The sequence below is a fragment of the Elgaria multicarinata genome, chromosome 9, assembly GCF_023053635.1.
Source record: "Elgaria multicarinata webbii isolate HBS135686 ecotype San Diego chromosome 9, rElgMul1.1.pri, whole genome shotgun sequence".
In the NCBI taxonomy this organism is placed as follows: domain Eukaryota; kingdom Metazoa; phylum Chordata; class Lepidosauria; order Squamata; family Anguidae; genus Elgaria; species Elgaria multicarinata.
This window is the reverse complement of record NC_086179.1, coordinates 25158683-25186592: the sequence shown is the minus strand read 5'-3', so window position 1 is coordinate 25186592 and position 27910 is coordinate 25158683. Positions and strand designations below refer to the sequence as shown.

The 27910-nt window shown below is 44.0% G+C and overlaps 1 protein-coding gene across 1 annotated transcript in view; it reads left to right on the top strand.

Moving 5' to 3' along the window:
• The first annotated feature begins 1056 nt into the window (after positions 1-1056).
• Positions 1057-27910, top strand: part of CREB3L2 (cAMP responsive element binding protein 3 like 2) — a 92708-nt gene continuing 65854 nt past the window's right edge. Inside the window, exon 1 of the mRNA XM_063135065.1 lies at positions 1057-1250. Within this exon, the coding sequence (XP_062991135.1) occupies positions 1149-1250 (102 nt within the window). The 5' untranslated portion in view covers positions 1057-1148. The remainder of the gene's footprint in view (positions 1251-27910) is intronic.

Below are 27910 nucleotides of genomic sequence, written 5' to 3'. Positions count from 1 at the left end.
TGTCGCTGTCTAGATCCTATATCCAATCACATTAGCTGAGCCCTGCTGTCTCTTCGCTCCGTCTGCCAGGAACAAACATATCCTCCTCCGCCCCCAATGTTTGCTTTCTGAAGAAAGGACTTTGTTCCCAATTGCCTCTGGAGGGATTAATCAATCCGGAACCACTCCGGGAAACTAACTAACACCACCGGGCGTTTAATTGAAAGACGGACGCAACAGCCATTTGCTTGGATTAGCTTCCTTTTCTCTCTCCCCCGCCCACGGTGAAATGTTAGCCCACATCTCCTGCTTTAAAGGTTAGCAGCGCGGCTTCCTCGTTCCTCCGGCTCTGCCTCCCGTGCTTTATTTTGATTTTCCTTCCCTCCTCAGCAGGCGGGGCTTCCCCCAAAGCTGTATTCTTGTCGCTAAGTCATTGGTTGCAGCGCGCGCCCGTCGCCGAACGTCGCAGGTCCGGCGGAGCGGCTGGGAAGGGCAGCGCCGGGAGGCTATTGGCCAGCGGGGACAAAGCCCAGCGCCCCCACGAGGGCCTTTCCCCCTCGGTGACGTAGAGGGCATTCCCCGCCCACATTCCACAGCTGGAGAGCTGTAGCAAGAGGCGATGGGTGGAAGCGCGAGAGAGCGCAGGGAATCGGGTTCTGGACTTTTGATTGGGCAAGGCGCGTTCGGCTCCGGCGATTGGCCCGGGGGGGCGGAGTCGAGCCGAGCCCGAGTTTTGGTGGGGGCTGGAGGGGAGGCGGCAGCAGCTGGTGTCAGTCTGGGGCTGTGGGGAGGGTCTCTGGCAGCTGGGAGAGAGCGCAGCGCCCGAGCCCGAGGCTGACACTTCGCTCCGGGATACAGATAGATGCAAAACTCCCCGGCTGTTGCAGGCTTGGAGGGTAGTGAGCCGCTGAAAATTGGGAGCTGTTGGCTTCTGGAAGTTTTCAAATTCATTCTCTATTTTCAACCCCTTTTCAAAGAGAATACAGAGAGGGGTGTCTCTATTATTATTATTATTATTATTATTATTATTATTATTATTATTATTATTATTATTATTATTATTTCCTTATGGAACAAGGGTGTTTCCTGTGCCTGTAATTGAGGTGTCCCCCCACCAAGAGTGCGTCTTTCTCCCCCTCCCTGCCCCCTTGCTGTGCTTCGAGCTGGCCATGGAGGTGCTGGAAAGTGGGGAGCCCAGCCTCTTACACTGGGATCGGAAGCTGAGCGAGCTGTCGGAACCGGTGGACTCCGATGCCCTGCTCTACAACACGGTGAGAAAACAGGCATCGCTGGAGGGGTGGGTAGAGAGGAGCAAGGCACAGCGGCCTGGGGGTGCAGAATATTATTTGTTCAGAGGATCGATCCCTTTTCGGAGCAAGGAGGCAGAGTGCTTTAAATAAGTTTTTTGGGGGGAGGCGGGGGGAGGTTTACTCCTTCTGGACGGGGCAACTGCAAGTTTTGGTTAGTGCACATCTGGATTCAAAAAGTTACCCTGCTATTAGCCGTCCCTGGGCTTTCATTACGTAGGTGGAGTCTTTTTTGGGATTTAACTCAACTGATCTGGAATCGGCAATTCTTGTACTGTATCTTTCCCCCCTTTACTTCCTTCCTTTTGTGACTTAAGTTCCCCTGCCCCATGTTTAAATGCTCACCTACTCACTCTGCTTGTTGGCATTCGAATAAGTGCTCGTTGTTTACCCGGTGTTTGAGTAGTGTGGAGTTCTTAAAACAGTTTTAAAGTTAAAAATGGAGGGGAGCCTGAGGTTTGGAATTTCAGCAGAAGGGAAATGGAGCTGCTGACGCAAGGAGGAAATTACTTGAATGTTTCTCTGTTTCTCCAAGGTCTCTGTATGAATCTAATGGTTCTTGGGCAGCAGAAGCCTCACACTGTCCTCCCCCAACGATTCCTACTCAAAAGAGGCTGTTGTGCAACTTTTGATTGGACTTTTTCCCTTTCTGTTTCTGCAAATTTAGGGGTTCTTATTAAGTTCTCAGCAAGAAAAGATTAGGCTCTGGGAGAGCTTTAGTACCAGCCTCATTCTTTGGATAAGACTCCAAAGCCTTGACATTTTTTGCAGACTTGGCTTCCCCGTTTTTCCTCTTTCTATCCCATCTGCTTCTAGTTCACTATCATTATGACAACCAGTTTGGAAGGGAGATGGTGGCCCATGTCTCCAAAAAATATTTATGGTGGTTCGTTCCATAAAAACAGTTATGAAGGAAACGGTGAAGAAAATGAACATCAGCAGTTTAGCCGGCTGTGTGGCCGGGCCGACCAGTGAGTTTTAACCTAATGAAGTCTCAGTATAGAACTGCCCCCATCCCACCCTCCACCCCAGATTGCCAGCAAAAGAGGAATGAGAAGTAAATCGACTCAAGCAACAAGGTGGCACATCACTTCTTCTCTGTTTTTTGGTACTTTTAACATTCCTAATGTGAAGGCAAGCATAACTTGGAGCATGTGCAGAGTGGCTTACCCTCTTGTAAGAAATCAAGCTTTTTTTGTTTTTGTTTTCGAAAAAGTGGCTTGAAATTGCCAAAAGAACTTTCTCTATGAAGAGAACTAACTTTTTATCGACTTAATCCAAGGGAAAAGTGCTTCCTGCTTTCTCCATTGTAAAATCAGAAAAACAAAGGCTGTACAAGTTGGCTACATATGAAGTTCATATGGATATATATTTGAATATACCAGCCTTTCCCGATGTCGCACCCTCCAAATGGGTTGGACTTCAATGCCCATCATGCTGGCTGGGGATGATGGTAGTTGATGGCAAACACCTCTGGAGGGCACCTGCTTTCTGAAAGCTGGCATATAAGAATGCACGTCTGCGCAACATGCAACCATCCAGACTAGTGTGCCTTAAGCAGAGATCAACAAACGACTTTGTGCCAAAAGATCCTGCCTAATTTCTAGAAGCACCATAAAGGGAGACGTTTTCCAGCTCTGTAGCACAAGACGCTACCTCTACACATCCAGGCATGGGGGCGATGGCATTCATAATGTTAGGAGAAAGTAAACCTTCCTGGCCTAGTTATTTGTCCTGCCTGATGAAGAAATCTGTTTCACCCCAAAGCTAGCATGTCCTCACACCAAATTAATGTAGGTGTTCCAACAAAAGTGATTACTTCATCTTAGCTCTTGGGACCAAGTGGTATGCTAGTCATGCAGAGAGTGCTGGGAAGGAACACCCTCCGTTTGGCTGTTCTTCCACACTGGAGCAACAAACTCTTAACAAAGCACACAACGTAAGGAAGTTCTGCACCAGTCCTGCACGTTCCTGGCAGCCCCTGGCAATAGCACAGATGCTCTCTATCCAATTAAAACAAAGTACCTGATGAGTGGTTCTAGATGTGATAGTCCCACTAGAGCAGCCTTTGGGCCGCTGTTTTAGGGTGCAATCCTTGATGCGTGTTTAGACTGAAAAAAGTCCTACAACTCCCAGCATTCCCCAGCCAGCCATGGGGAATATTGGGAGTTGGAGGACTGCTTTTTGGTCTAACCCTGCAAAGGATTGTGCCCTTAATCGCTTTCAAAGTGTTGGGTGTAGCATTAATTCTCCTGGCCTGATGTATCATCAACCCACCCTGTCCAAGGCCTTGCAAGATGGGGCATATTTCAGAACAGCGATAAACAACTTTATTCCAGGGCGGTTTATCATTAGAACTCCCTTTCAGAGCATCCCTGCTTTGTATATTTGCCACTTGCTAGAATGACCAAGAATGGGACCCAGGATCTGTCTCTTTTCTTAGTGGTTCCCATTGAGTTCTATGGGGCAAAATAAGCAGGCTGCAATTTGAGATACGCTGGGGAGGATGGGGTGGGGGACCCATTTCTATTCATAAATGCTCACATCACTATTGTGTGCTTAGCACTCACACAGTGATCTCCTGGAATTCACCACTTCAATTTCCCCCATATAACTGAATAGCCATTGGCCACCATTCATTCCTACGGAGAAAAGTGAAGTGCTGTCCCCAAGGACAACATTGCAGTGAATGCAAAAGTTGCCCACAATTCCAGACACTGGATGTCCTTTACTGTAGAATTAATCTCCATCAGGGGAAAACAAATCTCTCTCTCTCTCTCTCTCTCTGAAAGGTGGTCCTCCACAGTCTCTGAAATACAAGCCCTCCTTCTGCACACATTTCACCCATTATAATTTAAATTGATCTGCCAGCTGTTACTTTCGTTTGTAGGGTTTGCTGCTGCTTTTAGTGTCTTGATGTCTTTTCATAGTTGCTGTGGTTCCCATGCTTTTATATTTTGTACGCCGCTTTGAGCAGCTCCTCTGTTGGGAGGGGAAAACAGAGGTAACAATTTGTTACATACATGGTAATGGTACATCCCTCTTATATTTATACCTTGTGTATATTTATACCTCGTAGGACACACAATGACATTTGTTGCGTTATTTTGGATGATGTGGTGGTGGGGGGAAAGCAGTAAATAACACTATGAATGTGTTACATGGAATGTAATGTGCCCCAATACCACAATATCAGAACACTTCAATGCCGCTATAAAGCAGCAAGTGTAGATCTACCTTGCTTGTGAGTTTCTGGTTGACAGCTGGTTGGCCACTGTGTGAACAGAGTGCTTGACTAGATGGACCCTTGGTCTGATCCACCATGGCTCTTCTGATGTTATCATCTCTCTGGGCCTATGGGGCAGGACCATAGCTCAGTCCCCTAGCACAGCCTTCCCCAGTCTGGTGCCTTCCCGATGTGATGGACTACAACTCCCAGCATGTCCCAGTCCAACACATCGGGAGGGCACCAGGCTGGGGAAGGCTGCCTTAACCTCTCCAGTTAAAAGGATCTTGAAGACCAGATGATGGCTAAGATCCCTGTTTGGGACCCTGGAGAGCTGCTGCCTGCCAGTGTAGCCAATATTGGACTAGATGGATGAATAATCTATCTCGGTATTAGGCTGCTTCCTATGGTCCTGATGCAAAGGTCAAGGATGTGTTGCTAACCTGATACATCCTGTTGTACAGAATTCTCTAGCATGTGCAAAGGAGAAGGCACAAGTTAAGGGGGAAAATGTACGTAAAGAAATAACATAATCGCCTGGATGACTTCTTATCAAGTAAGTAGGTATCTATTTTATTTTATTTTATTTGCACCTCACAGTCAAAGCAGCACTCAAAACAGCTTACAATTGAAAATAACCCTTCATTAAAACAATAATAAAAACAAATCCATTCAAATGCAATTAAAAATGCAGCACCCCCAGAATAAACACTGCCTCCAACCCAATGGATCCACTTACATGTCAAGAGCCTGTTTGAGTAATGCAGTCTTTGCCTGCCGGTGGAGCGACAACAGAGTGGGAGCAAACCTAGGCTAGAGCTACACTATTGCTTTATAGCAGTATTGAAGTGCTCTGATAACTGTTGAGGCACAGGACACATTCCATATACTGCTTACACAGTGTTATTTCCTGCTTTTTATTCCACATTCGTAATGGTTTGACCCAATGTGTAGATCTGGCTCAAGTCTCCCTCAGCAATGAATTCCATAGCCTGGGAGCAGCCACAAAGAAGGCCCTCTTTTGAATTGCAACAATGCACCTCTGTAGTTGGGGGTCTCAAAAGAAGGGCCTCTCCTGAAGATCTTAAGACTCAGGCTTGTATGGGAGAAGGCAGCCTTTCAGGGAGTTTGAACCCAAGCCATATGGGGCAGGGGTCTGCAACCTTTTTGGATCTGTGAGCACTTGTGGGAATTTGAGAAACTACTGTGGGCACCACCACAAAATGGCTCCAATGGAAGATGTGGTTAGTCACAGAATGGCTGCCATGGGGGCCTGGGTAGTCAAAGAGGTGGAGGGAGAGAAATAGCAAGGGGTAGAGGTTGGGAGGGAGGGGGAATAATGGGGTGGAGGGGAGATAAAGAATGAGGCGAAAGGTTAATAGGGGAGAAAGAAAGATAAAGAGGTGTAGGGAGAGAAATAGTGAGTCTAGAAGCTGGGAGTGAAGAGAGATAGTGTGGTGCAGTGGCTAGAGTGTTGGACAGGGAGTCTGGAGATCTGGGTTCTAGTCCCTACTCAGCCATGGAAGCTCACTGGGTGACTTTGGGCCCCTCACAGACTCTCAGACCAGCTTACCTCACAGGGTTGTTGTGAGGACAACATGGAGAGGAGGAGGATCGTGTACGCCGCCTTGGGTTCCTTGGAGGACAAAAGGCGGGATATAAATGCAATAATAAACGATAAATAAACAGTAAGATAAAGGGATGAGGGAGAGAAAGAGCAAGCCTAGGGGCAAGAAAGGGAGAGAAAGAAGAAAGCTTAAGATGGGGGATGGGGGAGAAACGGGGAGGAAAGGGGTTGGATAGAGAGAAAGAGCAGGTCTGGAAGCTGGGAGAGAGAGAAAGGAAAAGGGAAAGTTCTATGTGGGTGGAAGAAAACTGGGTGGAGCCAGGAAGCAACTCTTTCCTTCTCTTCTTGCCCACTGATCAAGAAAAGGAATGAGAACTCCCTGCCCTAATGTTTTTCAGGTTGTTTTTTTAATTAATAATAATTTTTTTTGAATGGGGCAGGGAGTGGAGAGCTTCATGGGCGCTCTCGGAGCTGTCCATAGGCAGCGCATTGGGAACTCCCGGCATAGGGCTTTATAGGTCATAAACAGGGCTTTTAATCCTGTCCAGAAACAGACTGGTAGCTGGTTCAAGTGCTGCAACAAGGGAGTCACATGCTTCCTGTAACCGTCCCGGTCATTAGTATGGCCACAGACTGAAGTTTCTGAACAGTTGTGCTAGGGATTGAGTCTGGGGTCTTGGGCTTTGGCGGGCTAGCCCTTTGCTTTGCAGGATGTTGGCCTCCCAATTAAATAATAACCATTAAAAAAAATCTACTGTAAAATAAAACCAGGAGAGGCAGGGAGCCTCCCAGAGTAGGCTGACTTACCAATGCTGTGGATCACTCTTGTGATGTACAAACATGCTAGCTAGACTATGGAAACAAAGACTTCACCTTGTTTGTCAGGAGCTTTGGTTCTTTTTTTCTGTTTTCCTCCCCTTTGGAAGAGTAGCTGATGTCAGCGGAATAAAGAGCTCTTTATACTAAGTTACAGTCTCGGCTGCTGCAGAGAGGCATGCTGGTCCCCGAGGAGGTGAATCCAGGTGCAGAAAGTTAGAATGTTGCTTAAGTAATGGAGGTGGGCTCAGCAGAATGCACATAACTTTTCGAAGTGCAAACTTTTAATCTCCCAGGCATTTGAATTATTTTGCAGTTTGCCTTTACGTACTGCTATGTGTGAGGGATACGTTTTGTTGCTGTTGAAATAACAGTGTAATCCTAAATGTGGCTACTCAGAAGTAAGTCCCATTAAGTTCAATGACCCTTATTCTGTGGCTGTTGTGTATAGGATGAATATGGGTTCTGTCTCAAACCCCCCCCCCCCCATTTAAAGATACGTTTATCTGAGAAACTTCGCTTTGGTAGCTTGTGCATTCAATCATAAAATCGTAGAATGGCTGAACTGGAAGGCGCCTGTAAGGCCATCAAGTCCACCCTCCTGCTCAATGCAGGAATCCACCTTAAAGCATTCCTGACAGATGTCTGTCCAGCTGCCTCTTGAATGCCTGTAGTGTGGGAGAGCCCACAACCTGCCTAGGTCATTGGTTCCATTATCGGACTGCTCTAACTGTCAGGAAGGTTTTCCTGATGTCCAGCCAGAATCTGGCTTCCTGTAACTTGAGCCCATTATTCCGTGTCCTGCACTCTTGGATGAGCAAGAAGCGATCCTGGGCCCTCCTCTGTGTGATAGCCTTTCAAGTACTTGAAGAGTGCTGTCATGGCTCCCTGCAGTCTTCTCTTCTCCAGGCTAATCATGCTGTCCTATTGTCATCTTACTCATCTCTGATTATTTATTTATTTATTTATTACATTTCTATACCGCCCAATAGCTGGAGCTCTCTGGGAGGTTCACAAAAATTAAAACCATTCAAAGTATAAAACAACAGTATAAAACCATAATATAAAATACAATTTAAAATAAAAATTGGATCAGCCTGCTCAGGTTCGTGGCATTGCTCTGGCTTTGGGTACAAATTCTGTGTGCCTTGTGAATGGGCATATTTCACAAATGGTAAACTTTGGAAGGTGGAAGAAAGGAGAAATGCACCTGCATGTGTGCTTGGTAGGGTAGTAACTCAACTGTGGGGGGTGGTGGTGGTGGAGGGATATGATGGAACCAGCCATTCCAGACCCAGTCCCTCACCATTGCATACCTCTGTCCAGGATCTGTCAGAGTTTCTGACCCTTCCCCTGATACTGCTGTTTCACTTTCAAACTTCCCTCCCACCTTGTAAACATGAGGACTAGTCACATTATTATTAAACTACAAATGTTGCATCCATTTCTGCAATAACAAACCATTTTGTTACTGTCTACCTATGATTATTTCTGTGGCCTGACCTAATTTCATGGACAGTTTATCTGTTTAAAACCCTGCTTATTAACTTGGCAAATGTTCAGGCATGCCATCTTGATAATTAGCCTTTACAGAAGCAAAAATTGTTTGTTTGTTTGTTTTTAATTGAGAGACCTTCCCGGTTTAAGATGAGGCAAGAAATCCTGGATTTACTAGTTGGGTTAAAACAAAAATATTTTATTCGTGTTAATTTTTTGCCTATAATTTTTAAGAACTGAGGTTTTTTTTAATACCCAGGTAGGATACAGGGAAGCCTTCCCCAGTTTAGCACCCTCCATTTTTATTTATTTATTTGGAATATTTATGTACTGCTAAATATAATAACGTTCCAAAGCAGTTCACATATAAACATTAAAATCTTATTTCAAGTGCAATACTAAAAACAGAACGTTAAAAACAATTACAATAAAAGCAATACAAGGGGCAGTAAGACGGAGCAGCGTGACTAGTTTAATTACAACCCAGGGAAAGCAGGTGTGAACAAGTGTGTTTTCAGGAGGCTTTTTCTGTGGAACTCAAATGGAGCTGGGGCTCAAAGCGATAATTTAAAGCCATATCTCTATTCAGTGCGAATTTCCCTCCATTGATTCCAAAGGATCTGGTCCAATTCTAATACCGCTAGCTGACTTGAGAAAGTTTCAATCACAATGTCTTTTGAACATTGTGCACTGGAGACTGAGCAAAATCACACGAGTTATTAACTTGCCTATGTCTACGCTGCCAACGTATAGTGGTTTTTAACTAGTTTAATTGAAATGTTTTCCCAGAAAGAATCTTGGAAACACTAGTTTGGTAAGTGTGCAGAGTTCTGAGAGTCCCACTGTTAGAGAGTCCCAGTTCTCCAGAGAACTGCAGGTTTCAGGAGTCTCTGAAAAACTGCTTAAACCAGTTTTATGTTTGTGGTGTGGATACATGCCATGTGGGCTGGCAAAGTTGGCCAGTGCAAAAATGCTGGTGGTGCCTTTTGTTCCTGCTTATGCAAGTAAAATACAGGAGCAACTTGCCTTTAAATCCTGTTATCTGCTACAGGGTTGATCTTGAGTTTGACCGCTATACTTGGCCAACCAATGTCAACATATTGATACAGATGGGAACATCTGTTGCATAATTGCGTGAAGGCAATCAGAAAGCCAGGTTACTCTTAACCAGGAACTAGTAAATGTCAAAGGATTGCCTGAGCATCTCAGTCAAACCTTTTCCATGTGGTGTAGTTTTTTTTTTTTTTTTTTAAAAAAGAATTAAACCTCTCCTTAAGCACAGCTGTTGTTCTGCAATTTATAGCCAAGTGCTGCTGACTCACTGGATACACTGGGCTAATAATCACCAAGCCTGTACATAGTTTTAATTGTTTTAATTGGTTTTACTGCTTTTAAATTTTGTACTGGTTTTAGCTTATTAATGCTTTAATTTGTTTTTAGCCATGTATATTTATTTTATATTGGTTGTATGATCTGTATGCTGCCCTGATATCTTTGTGATATAGGGCAGGATACAAATGTCTAAATAAATGAGTGCACAGCAGAGGGCAGGGACTCAAGGGGATATATTAACCAAAGAAGCCAGAGTATAATAATAATTCTTACCATTTAGATGCTACTTGATATTTCTAAAGTGTTTTGAATGCTCCTGTCTCAGAACTTACTTCAAACAACGTGCAAATAGGCCGATCTTGGGAATGATGGTGGTAGTGAGGCTGAGAGGATAGTGGCTATACAACTGGGATAGGCAATCTAGTACCCTCCAGATGTTTTGGACTTCAACTCCCAGAATCCTCAGCCAGCATGGCCCAAAGTCAGAGAGTACGGGAATTGCAGTCTGAAACATCTGGAGGACACCAGGTTCCCTACTCCTTGTATGGTGAACCATGCATATTTTCTCTTGCAGAGCAAGATTTGGGGATCCCTTGATGGGGCCATGTGTTTGTCTGGAAATGTTTTTTTTATTATTAATCATCAACAACAATAATAGAGGGTGTCTGTCTGTCTGTCCATCCATCCATCATTGTCATAGTGCCAATACCATGAAACCTGGTGTGCTTACTAAAGAGACCCTAGGAGTGTGCATCTTTGGGTTATTTTGTTTTTGAAATGCATGAATTCATTTGAATTAATATAATTATGTCTCCTTGGTCGGAGCCTGAAGTAACACCTTCAGCCAGTCGGGGCAGACTTCCTACGGGCACATTGCTTTGTGGTCCACAGAGTTTAATAGGAGCAGAGTTATACACCTACCCAGTGCTGTGGGGCACCCCGCTTCAGGGGAATGGAGTGGACAGGCCCCTCCCTCATAGGGTTATAGGAGTGTGCCATGGCAAGAGCCGTGGTTAGTGGTGCTGATGAGCGTGGCTTCACTCAGACAGGGAGGGCACAATGTGATAGCTGTGTATGTTTGCTTGAAGGCTTTACTGTATCACACTAAGTGCTATTCCAACCTGTGCAAAGCTAGGTCCATTCACTAGTAAATAAAACAATCCATAGAAGGAATGTATGCAAGTCAGAAGGCATGTGACGAGGAGTCCATGGTTCAGCTTCCATCACAGACTTATGGCATTTCTTGTCGTAAGATTTTTGTCACCTAAAGTTCAGGACAGAACTTGGTCTTTTGGATGTGCTGGGCAAACTTTGAGCTTTCCTTATCTCTACAGATAAGTTACTCAGAAAGAGCAGGTAAACTTAACCACCAACTTGCAGTGACATGCTTTTCTGGATTTAGATAAAGTCTATCAGAGCTTTTCTTGTCAGTTGATTTCCTTGGTTTTTTAATGACTTTCTGAAATCACTGTTTAGAATCTTATGTGAGGTTTGGCCCTGCTAAGCAGAACATTCATTTTTTAAAAAATATGTGCAGTGCACTTAAAAATGCAAGTGTAATGATACCCTAGTGTCTTATGTTCAAGTCTTTAGGAATAGGACATGGATCTCTAAAGTTTGTATGACATTAGCCCACCTTTTATGATCTTCCCAGTTATGTGCCCCCTAAGCTAATCTGCTGTATTCATGACAGTGGAGGATGCTGTTCCATTGTCAGTGTTGAAGAAACAATCTAGTTGGTGTTTGTACATGGAATGGGAGAAGATACCATCTTTTTGTTTTGCCTCAGGCAACAAAATGTCTTAAGAACATAAGACGTGCCGTGCTGGATCAGATCAAAGGTCCACCTAGTCCAGCACTCTGTTCACACAGTGGCCAACCAGCTGTCAACTAGAGACCCATAAGCAGAACACAGTGCAACAACACCCTCCCACCCATGTTCCCCAGCAACTGGTGTATATAGGCTTACTGCCTCTGATACTATATGTAGCACATAGCCTTCAGCACTAGTAGCCCTTGGGCTGGCCATGAGCTAGTCTTACTTTTTGATTACCGCGGGAGGGTCAGGATATGGCCACAAAGGAAGACCAGCCTTAAGCTATTTTGAACCCAGCCTTCCCCAACCTGGTGCCATCTAGACGTTTGAACTACAATTCATTGGCCATGCTGGCTGGGGCTGATGGGAGTTGAAGTATAAAACATCTAGAGGGTACCAAGTTGGGGAAGACTGTGACCAATGAGGACTACCTACTCAACAGTGCTGTTTCTTTCCCAGTGGCATTGCCAACTGTGGTAGTGAGATGTCCCCACCCGTAATGGGAAGAGAGAAGCCATTCTGCGCAGCAGAGAAGAGCAAGGCCAAATCCAAACACTGATACTTTTTATCTGTAAAATGTCATTAATTTATTTGGCAGTTTCAGAAGCTCTTCCTCTCTCTTGCAGGAAAGTCTCTGGGTGACTTGAGGTGCATGTCACATTCAAAACCACTCTGCAATGACTCATTAATGAATGTAGGTTGCTGCAGCTTAATGTTGGCCTCAAACTTGGGGTGTTTCCTCCTATCTAATCTCCTTATACTGAAACACACAAACATTTCATGGGTTCCCACAGTCAGGACTAAAACCGATATGGTTCTATGGACACCTTCCTTATTGAGTCTAGGTGGATTCCCATCCCAAATCATGGTGTACCTCTCCTCTGTCATATCAAGAGTCCTCTGCTCCCACTTGGAAAAAAGAAGGGGAAATGGTGATGTTGGGAGAAATTGCCAAGGGCTTTAGGCTTCCTGTACATTGATCATCATTTAGCATCAACACCGGAGTTCAGTTTAATTTGGAAATTTCTGGAGAAATATGGAAACAGTTTCTCGTTCAGGAGTAGACAAAAATCTCAGCCTCAGGGCCACATCTGGGTATTGAGATTGTATGATTGGGTGTCTGTGTGGGATCCATCCTCTTGCGAAACATCTGGGCTCCCTACTAGATGAGATCGTGGCCCTGTTGACTTGATGATAGGGCTGTGAATCATCCTGCTCTTGGGCAGTGGCTGGTTTGTGAAAGGGTGCCATCTTGTTCCTCACCTCTGGCAAGAAAACATCTTGGGCTGGCCCTGGTCTTCCCATCCCTGCTCTTGATTCTTAGTGTTCTAATGCTGATATTGTTGTTTGGCTTTATTTAAAGAACTGGAGGCTTGAAACCCAATAAAGGTTTTTTTCCACCTAGATATTCTCAGAAAAGAGGCCTCGGGGTGGGGCAAGGATGCTCTGGGTATATATTATTTCACTAATATGCTGCATTTTTTATATTAATGGAGCAGGCATTGACTTTCTGAGGAACATCTGTTCCTCTCGTCTTGAGGTAATTCTAGCTGCCTGGGCCACAGTTACCTGTATCAGTTGTGTTTCTCTCTCTGGTTTCTCGTGTCTAAAGTTTCCTTTTTCTGTCACATGCTGTGTGTGCGTATATGTCATCTTGCAGATTCCCCACACAGCTGTGTTTGTAATCCAAACTGTTTGAAAGCAAGCTTTTTGGTGTTGAGGAATGACTCGTGTTCTGAGATTGGGGGAGGGGGAGGGGGAAAGGCTTTCTTTGAAAACTATGCGGCATGTGGCTCTATGCTTTTCATCTCTCACCACCGATTCTCTTACAAAAAGACGAAAAAGCCCTGAAGAACAAGGATAAAGATGCATGTGTCTGTACTCCTTCTGTCTCTCTCCCTCCCTTCTCTCGACAAGATTTATGAGATTCCAGCCTCCTTGGTTAAATATTAGAGAATAAGTTTGCTTCTGACTTAAAACGTCCTAACTCCCCAGACCCTTCCTGCGTAAAAGCAAAGACCACCACTAGACGTGGAAAATGCTACATTCATAAGTTATACTCAACAAGTCACAAAAGGCCTTTTCACGGAGCGAGGGAGAGCAAGCAATCATGGCGCCTGCCGGCCCTCCAGATGTGAGATTCCATTGTGTGCGAATGCCAGACGCTGGCCTTGCCTGGTAGATTTCTCTATCTGCAGCTGGAAAGTTTTACTCACTTGTAACTCACTAAAGGCAAAACACACACACACACACACACACACACACACACACACACACACACACACACTCCTCCACAGCAGAAAAATAAGCCTGGCTGCTTTGGTAAGAGAAATGCTTTCATGTGAACAAGTGTGTTGGGATTTGGTGAGGCCTGGGCAGGCCCAGAATCAGAAATGTTGTGGAAAGAGGGCTTTTTGTGTGTGTGGGTAGGGAGGAACTGCCAGAACATTTTTTTTAAAAAAAAATCTCCAAGTCTAAATATGTAAACTTATTAAATGTCTGTATAACTGCTCAGTGGGCAGTTGGGTAGAATATGACATACACACTCCCCTCCACCACATTTTTTAAATAGAAGAATGAAAATTAAATAATTTTCTCAATGAAAGCTCTACATTCAGAGAGGAAACCTGGAATATTCCCGAGGAGGGTAGGACTCCGAGGCACCATGTGGTTAAAGCAATGGGCATGGGGTTTAGTCCTCCTCTCAGCTGTGAATTCTCTTTAGGCCCACCATTTGGAGGGCACCAGGTTGGGGAAGTCTGCTTTAGGGCAAATCATACCACCACTGCCAGATTTAAGAACAAGCCAAATAAGCCATAGCTTAGGACCTGAGGGGCCTCTAAAGATGTTGGAGATAACTCAAATGCATTCTAATTGAAATCACTTTGGTTTAAATATGTTGGAAAGTCTGGTTTGACTTACAGCAGAGGTTGCTTTTAGATAGAGAGAGTGCAGAAACACAGCATTTAGTATTGGAGGCAAGAAGGACAGACTACAGCCAGTTTAAAAGAAGTTCAAATCAACTTCCTTAATTAGTGCTTTTATACGCATCTTTAGAGCAGGTTGCTTACACTGTATATCTACAAACACCCCCTAATGCTGGGTGTTACCCTTTCATTGCCCTTTCTATTATAATGTAATACCCCTTTTTCCTCTTTATTTTTAAGTTATGGAGCTATGAATCTTGTCATGGCTTAGGGCCTCAACAAATCTCAATCTGGCTCTGCATATCACCTTCACCCTGATCAGCCTGCCTGCATTTTAAAATCATCAACAGAGGTCCTTCTCACTTGCCCACCTTTGAGGACAGTTTGGTGGACAAATACAAGAGAGAGACTTTTCCGCAGTGGCCCCCCACATCTGGAATGCATTGCCATTGGAGGCCTGCCAGGCCCCATCATTGCAGGCTTTTAGGTAGGCCCCACCTCGATCCAAACGGAGAGGCGGGTTGTTGTTGTTGTTGTTATTATTATTAGGCCCTGAAGACTTGCTTGCTTGTTTTGTTCTTTCCCTGATTATGTTTTTTATTACCTTTTCTGGGTTGTAGCTGCAATTGCACTGTAGGATTTTTAGTACTGTCTGCGCTGGTGTTCATTTTTTTAAAGAATGTTGGCTATTTATAACTGTATCTGTTTTTATTATTTTTTAAAAAAATGACCTGAAAGGCGGCCTAGAAAGACTCTCTACTACTATGTTGACATTTACACAGCTTTGGGGCCAATCATATTGGTGGGCATGATTGTAGTCCAACGTATATGGAAGGTGCCAGGTTGGAGAAGGCTGTTTTAGGGCAATCATTCTGGCGGCAATCACATGTAAAGCATGGTTTAGCATCTGAGATGAGCCATAGTGGGCTCAGGCTTTTGTGCTCATTCCCCACCTCACTTGCAGTGAGGAGGAGTTTGAGAGCTTCCGTTTTGGATTAACCACATTGCCCAGCCTAGTTTTTTTTGGAAGAAATGACTGAGCTAGTTTAATCTTTGTTTTTGTTTTGTTATGACATAGAAGGGTCACTGTTTTGATGTACTCAACCATCTAGTCGCAAAGAATCTCATAATTCTTAGAAACAAACTTGATGTCAATTGGATTCATTCCTCTAGAACTGTGTGCGTTTATTAGCTGTGGAATGTGGAAGGAAGGCAGAAAGCAATTCCACGCAGTAATTGTTTTTCACGACAAAAGGGACTGGAAATACAGGCCAATGATCCAAATGGACCAGGCATGCAAAACTAATGTTGAACCTGTGTGTGTGTGTGTGATGATTAAGTAGAGAAGAGGAACCTGGAAAATAGCACTGAAAGAAATACAAAGCTGACGATGGATTGCACATAAACTTCTATAACAGGAAAATATGTCTGAAAAGAGAACACTGAGAAATTGCATACATACCTCGATCCCTGATTTCCATGCTATCGAGAGATAACAGACTTACGCTTCCATCCATTAAGTCTGGGCTAGGTTATTGTGCAACTGCATGAATAAGATATTGTGCAACTATATTGCCATTGGGGGTGGCCACTTTGGGTTTATTTTGGGCAAGCCTTGTGCAGTCATTCAAATTTGGGGAAACCATATGGGACAATCTGGAAGATTATGACAAATCCTCTCCAATTAGTTGACTATTGTATTCAGCTGGAGGTGTAAATGCCTGATCAAGCTTCTAACCCCAAAGGAACAAAATCCTAAATCAGCGTCTTTAAAATCAGGAGAGGCCATGTCATGAAAACTAAAAATACACCTACTACAACACTAAGTGGCCAAGCCTTCAGTTTAACCAACCTGTTTGTAACAAGTTATCTCCCTTGAACATTGAGAGATCAGAATAAAATGCCACATGCCTACTCAGAACACCGTTCCACCTCTACTCCTTCACCCTATTTCAAAGAAGATGTATAATACACTCTAGTGTAATATCTCCTGTGAGCATTACAATGTTGCAATGAAACTTTGGATTGTGCTTTAACAATTCAACTCTTCATTTGAAGCCTGAATTCCTGTTTGATCCTTGCACCCAGTTTCAGGCGGAAGAAATATGTTGAATTTGAGCTGTCCCAAGTTGACAATGTAAACGTTATTAACTTGGTCATAACCAGTTCCCTTGCAGGGCACTCCACACACACCTGCAACAGGGTTTCTCCAATGGAATGGGGTGGAGGGAGAGTGTTTTGGACTACAGTTCCCATAATCCCTGAACATTGGTAAGGCTGTCTGGGGCAGATGGGTGTTGAAGTCCAAAACATCTGGAGGGCACCAGGTTGACTACCCCTGCCTTAAGGACAGCCTAGCCATATGACTCTTTCCCCACCCCCAAATTCCTCTGGATTGAGAGAAACTCTGTTGCAGGCCTGTGTTTAGAGCCTTACCAGGGAGCAGTATATAAACAAGTCAGAATTCAACAAGGCAATACAGCAAAGATGCAGAACAAACAACGTGGTATCTCTCTTGAGAACTGTCACATGGATGCTTGGTTTGACAGTGTCAGCTCAAGCACTGCAGCCAATCTGAGTGCAACTGTGAAGCAAGGCCTCTCAAATACATTACTACTTATTGTTTGGTCATCTGGATATTGAAGCTTTCAACTAGGCTCCACTTAAATATAATTATTGCCACAATCACAAAGCTAGCAAACTTTTTATTTTGGGGAAGATGGAGGGTGATATTAGTAGAGTTTTATGGAACGAATCAGAGTTGTGTACTGTGCCTAAGATTGTATTCCTTTGTGCACTTACCTTGGAGTAAGCTCTATTGAACACTGTGGGGCTTCCTTGTGGGTAGGCATGCGTAAAAATCTGAAGTGCTATTCTTGTTCTCTCTGGAACTGTAAATATTTGTGAATTTGAATCCAAGTCATCTGACATTTTGCAAATGAAGGATTAATTTGGAAATCAGTTGAAGTGCTGCGGTGGTGTAAGGGAAACATTAAAGATGGATTGTTCTGTCAGGTCTTCCAAAAGCACACATGGAAATAAAATGAATGCATCAAGGGTTCGTTGTTGAGGTAAAGGAAGTGGGGGGAGGGGGAGGCGCTACCCTGGTTAGCAGCACAACAATGTTTTTCAGTTTCAAATTTCTGCTAATTATATACCATGCGATTTTCAGTATTGGTAATAAAATAAACCTGAGCTTCTGCTTCCACTTTCCTGACATTGCAAAAATAGCCGGAGACAATCACATCCTAACTCACTGTTAGTGTGAACTTGTGTATGCACTATACCAGGGTTGCATAACTTCGGGGCCGGGGGCAGTTCCAGCCCTCCTGAGGTCATCATCTGGCCCAGCCAGGATCTCCAATTGAAACCCCCTGGCTCCACCCCCATTCCCCTGGCCCCACCCCCTTTCCCTCCAACCACTGATCGCTTGATGGCTTCCTGGAGTTTGCGTGGATTTTCCCCTGCTCTGAAAAGTCAAAATGCCTCTCCTAAGCCTTGCTTGCTGGCAGTAAGAGCTTTAAGCTAAAATAGGCTGGTATTTTTACACCCCTTTTACATCTGTCCCTGCCCTCTTTTGCCTTCAGCTCCACACACCCCTGGAATGTGGCCCGAGGACCTTCCCCAAGATGGAATTTGGCCCTCGGAATGAAATGGGTTCTGCACCCCCGTGTTACACTACTTCAGACACTAGGGGAGGCTCAGTTGATGGAATGCTCCACTACAAAGCTCTTAATGCAGAAAACCAGTATTTGGGGCAGGGTGGAGGCGGTGGGGGGGGGGGAAGAAGGGTTCTAGCTAGCCTCCTTAACATGCTGGCTTTCTACATGTAGGGATGTTTACCCCTTCTGTATGGCCCAGAAACAGTTTCACCTAGGTAGAACTGGGCTCACTGCAGCAAAAAGTACGGTATTTATTGCCATTCCTGGTGGAACCTTTGGGGAAGCTATTCCTAGCAGCTAGGGTAATGATCTCTCTCTGCCCCCCACCCCAATAAGTCTTCTGAGTCTTAACAGCAGGACAGGCAGAAATTCTCAGGTACAGCCCCTCCTATCATTTAATCTATCCGAGGTAAAGCTGAACCAGCTGAATTTATCCTGCAACTGATGTTTCTTTAAACACTCGTGTGAGATACCTCAGGATTCCACTTTGCCCCAGAATTCCACATCCGGCTCCACTGGAAGAAGGCAGCTTTTAAATTTCATGCAGGCTTTATTTAGATCATCGTCGCTGGCATTGTTTCAAAATTGGTGTAGGGGAAAAAACGTGAAGTACTGTGACTCATAGCATTTAATAAAAAGCCGAATTGTGGAACTCGCTGACTTCTAACAGAGGCTGCTTTAAGAGGCTAAATGACTGGCACCACCCACCGCCAACCAAATGGCCAATCAAAATGGGCTTTTTTTGCAAAGCCCCTGCTATGCTCCACTGTGTCCCCTTTCTTCTGCAGGTCTGAGGATCAAAAGGTTTCACCTTCATCGGAATGTGGTGCTGCCAGTTAGAATTAAAACACCTGTGCACATAAACCCATTATTTGCATCCTGTTCTTTTCCGGTTTGGAGAGGAGACGCGTGTGACTGTGTTTCTCATCCAAGAGTTTAGTTGGGCACTGCGTGCAGTCAGTTCTGTTTGCAGTTAATGATGTGATTCTCCATGGAGACCGGGCCAAATGGGACAAGAGGAAATGCCTTTAAAAAAGAAGAAACATTTAGAGGTGGGGATCTGCATTTGCAGTTTGTGTAGACTAGCAGTATTAAGAGCCAATAGGACAATTTATTTCTTTATTTTTGCAGGCGTGTGTATTGCCTCTTTTTGTGGTGCATCTTGTTCAGATAGCTGTATGACCCTTGTTCTTTGATCTGCCTACTCCTGGCACAGGGTGAGAGGAAGTTTCACTATTGAAGGTACTGTCTTTATTGTGTATGTCTTAGATATCATTCTAAGACATACACATCTGGTGCATCATTGGATGCTTCTGCCTTCAATTAATGGAGGCCATAGAATAATAGAGTTGGAAGGGGCCTATAAGGCTGTTGTGGGCTGGACATCAGGAAAAACATCCCGACTGTTAGAGTAGTTTGACAATGGAACCAATTACCCAGGGAAGTGGTGGGCTCCCCCCCCCCACAAAAGGCATTCAAGAGGCAGCTGGACAGCTGTCAGGGATGCTTTAAGGTGGATTCCTGCATTGAGCAGGGGGTTGGACACAATGACCCATTATTCCGTGGGCCAGTTTGAGAAGACTTGCCTTTTTCTAGATGTCTCAGTTAATAGGATAAATAACGCAAAAAAGATAGATTTTACTGAGCAATGCCCTTTTAATTATTTTTAACTCTTTACATATTTTAAGGTGGATATATAAATATTGGGAACTGCCCAGAGAAATTCAGCTATTGGGTGGTATAGAAATGCAATAAATAAAATAAATAAATAAACATTAGAACAAGGCTAAAGAATAAATAGTACCATCTTTATAAGAGTGAGCAATTGTTCTCAAATACCTTAATTCCTTGACTCATTCAAAGCTAAGGAAGGCATTTAGGGAATTATACTTCTGTATGTTTGGACAGGAGGTATACAACTGTTCCCATGTTTCAACATCTTTGTATATGTGGGGTTCCATAAATAGAGGATATTATTCATTATATGTTTTTCTGTGGACTGGACGCCAGCACCCGGAAAGGATTTCTTGCACCTTTGTTGGGACAAGTGTCCGAAAGAACTTTGGCTGAGTAGATGTGTGAGCTACTTGTAGATATGGATCCTTATGTAACTAATCAAGTAGTTTTATTTGCAGCAGCTTCTAAAAAGATTAGAACGAAGGTCCTAACAGCTGTTGCTGTAGGTTATGCACACAATGAACTGAGTGGATTATTTAACCTTTTTCTTTTTTGTGACTGTGTCTCCTTTTGGGGCAGGGTGGGCAAAAGTATAAAAACCGAAGGTCTTGTGCTTCAGGGATGGGAAACTTCTTGTTGTTGTTGTTGATAAGGCCTTCTTTCAGGGTTATTCTGTTGGGGGCAGCATGCTACTGGTGGTGGTCAGGGCAGAAGCCAAACATGGGCTAAGGCACCCTTTTCTCTGTCTCTTTTGCTGCCCACCCAGTGGGTTTCTAGAGGAGAAGCAGATTTCTCTCGCTAGAAATCTGAATTGATTGCATTTAGTGGGCTATATAAAATTAGGCTGTGAGGGCTCTAAGCTCATACCTGCTCTATTTTATCATAGATTTCTGTACCTGACAGAAGAAAGGCCATTTTTACTTGGAGTGAATTGCATATGTATCTCAACTGCCTGACATTGACTTCATTCAGACATAATGATAAGCTATGATTTAGCATTACAGAAATGAGCTTCCCTTTGTTCAGCATAGTTAGTGTTATGTCTGAATCCTAAACCTGGTTAATCTTAACTATCATTTATTGATATGTGATCATGAACCAAGATTTGAAGTTGGGATGTTTCAGTAAATGAAACATTCAGTAAATCATAGTTAGGACTAACCACAGTTTGACTGGGTTTGGATGTATTGTTAAATTGGAGTTAAAATGAAAGCAAAAGCTTCCAATTTCCTCTTCATGGCTGTGCTATAGGAGGACAACGGGAGCAGTGAGGAATGCATAAGCTTGAGGTTCATTCATGTAATTATAAACCCACAGCTTGTTATGTCCAAATGCAGCCATTAAGTGAACATGAATGATAGTTGAGCAGGATACTAGAAGTGAACTAGAGAGTCGGGTGCTGTAGCTCACCCAAAACGACTTGAAATGTGAGCTTCAGGAAGTGCATTTATAAGATGGCCTAAATTAGCTGCACATGTTTACTGCCATCCAACCTCCCACTCTAAAAAAACCCCAAAGATTAAACATTACAAACTTTCCAAGTGGGTTGCATGGCAGTAGAGCTGTCCCTTTCTATTCCCAAAGTCAGACACAGAGTTTTATTTGCTTATTTTGCCCTCCCAAGAGCTCACAGTGGCTACTATAAGTTTGGTCTTCCATTCAGGCAAGGTTTATAGTGCAAGACATGCTTACCTTCATAAACACAGCTGAGTTGTGGGCCTTCAAACCATTGTCTGACAGGATCCCCTATGCATATTTACTCTGAAATAACTCCCACAGACCTGGTTTGCACATAATGCCAATTAAAGGGTTGTTTAGCTCAGGAATTGGTGGAACTGTGCTGGAGTGAGTGAGTCTGCTACCTCCCCTATGCTTGTTACTTCTGCTTTGCATCAGTTTTCATAAACCACCCTGGAATACTCATTCATGTGTTGTTTGAGGTGACATTTGCACTATGAACTCTGGGTTATTGAAGGACAAACAGTCTAGAGTTTAACCCAACAACAAACCCTGGGTTTGTCCCTCAATGACCCAGGCTTCTGATTTTGGATGTAACATCAGACAACATAGGAATGGGACTTTCCCGGGTTGTTTGCGAAACTGGATGCAAAGCGGAAGCAGCGGGAGGGAGGCAATGAGCTCCCATGTGGCCCAGATAAACCATGGTTTAAACAACCCGTGGGTTGTCATTAAGTGTGAACCAGGACACTGTGTTCCAATGTTTACTATTGCAGTATCTATTCCTTTTTACCTATAAGTTGTTTTGGGTATTACAAGTGAACTTCAGCATTGGGCATGACCTTATGCAGCATACCAGCAACCTGTTCACAATGCAAGAAAATGGAAGACATATTGTGGAAGATATAATCAGGCATCAAAATTGCAAATGCGGTTCATAGTAAGCAAGTGTCAAGTGATGCATGTTGGGGTAAAACCCCACAACTTCACATATAAGCTGGTGAAATCTAAATGAGTGGTGATTGACCAAGAAAGAGATGTTGGGGTTGTGGTGGACTGCTCGATAAAAATGTGACCCAGTGTGTAGCTGCTGTAGAAGAAGAAGAAGAGGAGGAGGAGGGGAGGGGAAAAAAGGCAAATTCTATATTAGGCATGATTAGGAAAGGAATAAAAATATTTGTCTTATACAAATCTATGCTGAGACCACACGGATTACTGTGTACAGTTCTGGTCACTGGACCTAAAATAAGGATATAGTGTTAGAAAAAGTGCAGAAAAGGGCAACTAAAGCAATTAAGGGGCTGGATCAGCTGCCCTATGAGGAAGGATGACAAAATCTGGGATTCTTAAGCTTAGAGAAAAGGAGAATGAGGGAACACATGATAGAGGTGTACACAATTATGCATGATGTGGCAAATAGGTAGGGAGACATTTCTTTGTCTTATAATACTAGAACTTGGGAGTCATCCCATGAACCTGATTGGTGGTTCAGGCTAGAGAAAAGGAAGGACTTCTTCACACAGCACACAGTGAAACTGTGTAATTTGCTACAACCAAGATGTAGTGATGGTCAACAGTTTTGTTGGGTTAATAAGGGGATCAGACAAATTCAGGGAGCATAAGGCTATCAATGGCTACTAGTCCTGATGGCTATATATTACCTCCAGTATCAGACATAGTTTTTCCATGTATGCCAGTTGCTGGAGAACATGAGTGGGAGGGTTGCGTCATGTTGCATCATGTCCTACTTGTGGTTTTTGCACAGGCGGCTGTGTGAACAGAATGCTGAACTAGATGGACCTTTGGTCTGATCCAGCAGGGCTCTTCTTATGTCCTTATGCTTCTGTTCCTTTTTCTGGCAAATACTTGAGCCTGCCGTTTACACAGTGACTATTCCTGTCACCTTTAATGGAACAGTATTGAGAAATGGAGTGAGTAAATGGAATCTTACATGCCAGAGAAAATAAAAAAGGGCCATGTGCCCATCCAGAATAATAAAGCTTGCAGTTGTGTATCTTTAGAGAATGAGTTGGGACTTTATTCTGAATTTACATCCTCTCCCCTATACCAATCTCAAATCTCACTCTCTTTCAGCCTCCAATGCAGGCAGTTTGAAAGGTGTTATTTCAGGAAGCAAAGCATGCGTTACAAGTTTAACAGGTACAGAGAAGCCTGAGAATCCCATTTCCTTCCCTTCCATCTCTGCAAGAGATTAGGTGAAACTTTTAGTTAAAGCTTGTTCTTCTGGCTAAGAATCTGCCCTAAGCAAGGAGGATTCAGGAGGCTTAATGGATATAAGGGGAGGCATGAGCCCTATCTCCACCCTTGTCTGGCAATTGAACAAATGACATCCATCCAGGCAATTGGTATGTTTGCACATGGGGTTCAGGAAAGATCTGCATCCTTCATGGACTAGATATGCAAAACTCAGAGAGGCCTGAAGAAAGGTGTTCCAACCCTACAGCAGTTAGCAGCCTTGAACGTAGGGAATGTGATGTTTAAAATTGGACTGTTTTTACAGGCAACAGAGAATTCTGTAGTTTGTCAGTGGCTGTTCAGGTTCATGGGCAGAGGTCTTTCCACAGGGCCACGGGCAGAGGTCTTTCCCTTAACTTACACCTGGTCCTTTTAACTGGGGATGCCAGGGATTGAATTTGGAAACTTCAGCCTGCAGAGCAAGTGCTGTAAAACTGAGTTGAGGCTTAAGGTTTCCACCATACCTTCTTCCCCTTAGCTCTTTTGCACCTGTGATTTAAGAAAGCAACTTTGATAATATTATCTCCTCCTTTCCTCTCAAGCTCTGTCCCAGTCCCATTGCTGGCTTCATGGAGGACCTGACTTCTGGGGTATGTGGGTGAGCATAAGAAGACCCACGCTGGTTCAGACCAAAGGCCTGTCTAATTCAGCACTCTATCCCCCCAGTAGCCAACTAGATGCCTTGGGGAAGGCCATGAGCTGAACAGGAGCACAATCGCACCCTGCCATTAGTGTTCCCTAGCAGCTGGTGTCAAGAGGCCATGCTGCCCCTGAGCCTTAGGAGGTCACTTGGATTCTCCTGTCCTGAATACCATCACTGGTCAGTACACAACATTGTGTGCTTATATATAGAACGGCTTCCCGTTCTTCCTGGTGAGAAGGAAGCCTACTAGCATGGAAGCAGGGCAAACAGGAAAGCTGCAAAGATGTTTACACTTGCAACTGCCTCCCAACATTTCCCAGACCAATGCAATGCTTGCTATAACTGTTTGGTTAAATAGCTATGGAAGGCAGACGTTGCTGTAACTGCATGCAAAAATCATAGGTTGCTGTGTTCGTCCATACAAAGAAAGGAAAAAACATAGGGCTTGTTTCCAGGGATCTGGAAACAAAGCCCTATGAAGAGAGACTGAAAGAACTGGGCATGTTTAGCCTGGAGAAGAGAAGATGGAGGGGAGACATGAGAGCACTCTTCAAATACTTGAAAGGTTGTCACACAGAGGAGGGCCAGGATCTCTTCTCGATCATCCCAGTATGTAGGACACAGAATAATGGGCTCAAGTTACAGGAAGGCAGATTCCGGCTGGACATCAGGAAAAACAGCACTGGAACCAATGACCTAGGGAGGTTGTGGGCTCTCCCACACGAGAGGCCTTCAAGAGGCAGCTGGACAGCCATCTGTCGGGTAGGCTTGAAGGTGGAATCCTGCATTGAGCAGGGGGTTGGACTCGATGGCTTTATAGGCCCCTTCCAACTCTATGATTCTATGAAAAGAAACCAAAACAATAACAAAAAACAATCAAACAGCAGTGTAATACCTGTAGAAAATGTGATCACCAAGGCAGCTGAAGTAGGAGCTCCATGCCTAATGAAAGTAAGAATGGAAGATACACCATATATAAAAGGAGTGTGAGCGAGTGTATGACATTTTGTGTGCATGTGTGTATTAATCAGAAAAAAATATAGGCAACTATACTTGGCTGGAATTGCACCCTGGTTGCGAAGGGACAGATTCCTCTGTCCCTCCTCCATCTGCCTTTTCAGTAGAAGGCTTCTTCTTCTTTTTTTTACTAACCTGCGAAGAGGCTAGTAGCCTGCATTTCTATGCTCGCCATAGAGGAGGTGGATTCTCCTGTAGCTAGCATGGAAATGCAGATTACTAGGTTCTTAGTAAGCTAGTAATTTTCTTATTTGCAGGCTTATTTACAAGGCTGCTTTAAAAATGCTGCTGCTTTACAGTTTTAGAGTATAAACTTTAAAATGTTTCATTACCTACTGTTGCTGTTCCTTCCATTTTGCCCATATGTTACACATAAGATCCTAAACAAAAATGGAAGTCTAGTTTAAAAATAATCTGATTGCACTTGCAGAACGGTATCATTAGAGTCTTAAAAAAAAATAAACCCCACAAAACTGTGCTATACAGATGGCTGAATAAGCAAAGTTTCTGGGTCATCCAAGTTGGTTATTTTTTTAAAAAAAAATCAGTCAGAAGAGTCATAAGAATCTCCTAGCTGTCTGGGAAAGGTCTAGTCTCACTCGGTAGTTTTATAAAACTTTCCCCATCAGCGGTGTTTTTTTCTTCTTCCTCTAATTTAAAAAATCACACGCAGCCTGAAATACTGGAAGGGAGAATGTACAGTTATAAGGAGGTATGTTATGAGACATTCCTTTTTGCTGGAGGATACAAGCATTGTTTTATGTTCCTTCTGGAGACCCGCCAAGCCTCCCTCTCCATGGAATGTGTCCTGTCTAGTCTAACAGACCAATAACAGGAGGTGGAGTCAGGAAGGCATTCTATGACTTAGGGTCCAATTTATTTTTCTTTCCGGGCAAGGGGAGTGCGATTTTTTTTTTTAGAACCCTAATTCTTTTTTTGCCATCTCTCCTTTCCCCTTGTTAGTGATTTTCAGGCAGGTAAAAATGACTCCCTGCCTCTCAAGTGGAGTTCATTGTGGGCTTGCCATGAACAACTGAGGTAAACTGCATCAAGTCATCTAGGTCAGCAGGGCTGGCCCAAGACACCACACTTCAAGAAGGATGCAGACAAGCTGGAGGGGTTTGGAGGAGGGCAATGAGGATGATCAGGGGTCTGGAAACAAAGCCTTATGAGTAGAGACTGAAAGAACTGGGCATAGAATCATAGAATAACAGAGTTGGAAGGGGCCTACAAGGCCATCAAGTCCAAACCCCTGCTCAATGCAGGAATCCACCCTAAAGCATCCCTGACAGATGGTTGTCCAGCTGCTTCTTGAAGGCCTCTAGTGTGGGAGAGCCCACAACCTCCCTAGGTAACTAATTCCATTGTTTACCCTTGAGAAGAGAAGACATGATGGCACTCTTCAAATACTTAAAAGGTTGTCACACAGAGGAGGGCCAGGATCTCTTCTCGATCATCCCAGTATGTAGGACACAGAATAATGGGCTCAAGTTACAGGAAGCCAGATTCCGGCTGGACATCAGAAAAAACTTCCTGACTGTTAGAGCAGTACAAACAATGGAACCAATGACCTAGCAAGGTTGTGGACTCTCCCACACTAGAGGCATTCAAGAGGCAGCTGGACAGCTACCAGTCAGGCATGCTTTAATGTGGATTCCTGCATTCAGCAGGGGGTTGGACTCTATGGCTGTATAAGTCCCTTCCAGCTCAAGCATTCTATGATTGTGGTGCCAGAGGTGAAGAACAAAATGGCGCCCCCTTCCATTCCATGAGCAAAACTGGACTTGACTGGCAATTGAATATTTTTTAAGCACTGGTGATGTGTCAGGTTCTTCCATCGCACCTAAAGGCAGTAGGCTAGCACACAACTCTCCCTTCCAACATCTTGCTGCCACCTCTTAGCATCTGGTGCCTAATCCTCATTATGCCTAATAGTATGGCCAGTTCTGTAGCCCAAGGGTGGACAGACTTCAGGCTTACAGGAACTACTTGGTGTGTTTTTGTTATTACTAGAACACTGGGATCCATCAAACACAGTCTAGGACAAAAGACATTAAAGAATTCTGAGCCCAGGGCTTTATTTTGAGTCTCAGAACTGAATAGAGCCCACAGCAATACCTTTTTTGGGAATTTGAAAAACTGCTGTGGACACCACCACAAAATGGCTCCCTTGGAAGATGTGGTTAGTCACTTAATGGCTGCTATGATGGTCTGGCTTGTCAAAAGTGAGCTAAAGAGGTGGCAGTGGGGGGAGAGGAAAAAATAGCAAGGCTAGAACCTGATAGGAGGGGGAAACAATAAGGCAAGGGGGTAGAGCAAGATGCTAGGAGGGGGCAAAATAGTGAAGCTGAGAGGGAGGAGGAAATGGGGTTAGACAGGTGAGAAAGAACAAGGCTAGAAAGGTGGAGAAAGAAAGTTGCCCTAATATTTTCCAAGCTTTTTATTTTAAAACATATTTTTGAAGGGCAAGGAGCAGAGAGTTTCACGGTCGCCGCTGGAGGTCCCCATGGGCACCATGTTGGGGGCCTCTGACTTAAATGTGCTTCATTTCAGCAGTATAAATAGTGTGTATGTGGGAGGCATTTTGTTGTGCTACTGCTAAACAATTGGGAGCATATTCTTAATATTGAGCTACCGTTCTCTGTTTACGATGATTCCTACTTATGGCTCAGGTTCTTTATTTTTTATATATTTATCAGAAACTTGAATTTTATGTGTTCGGACTGTCTG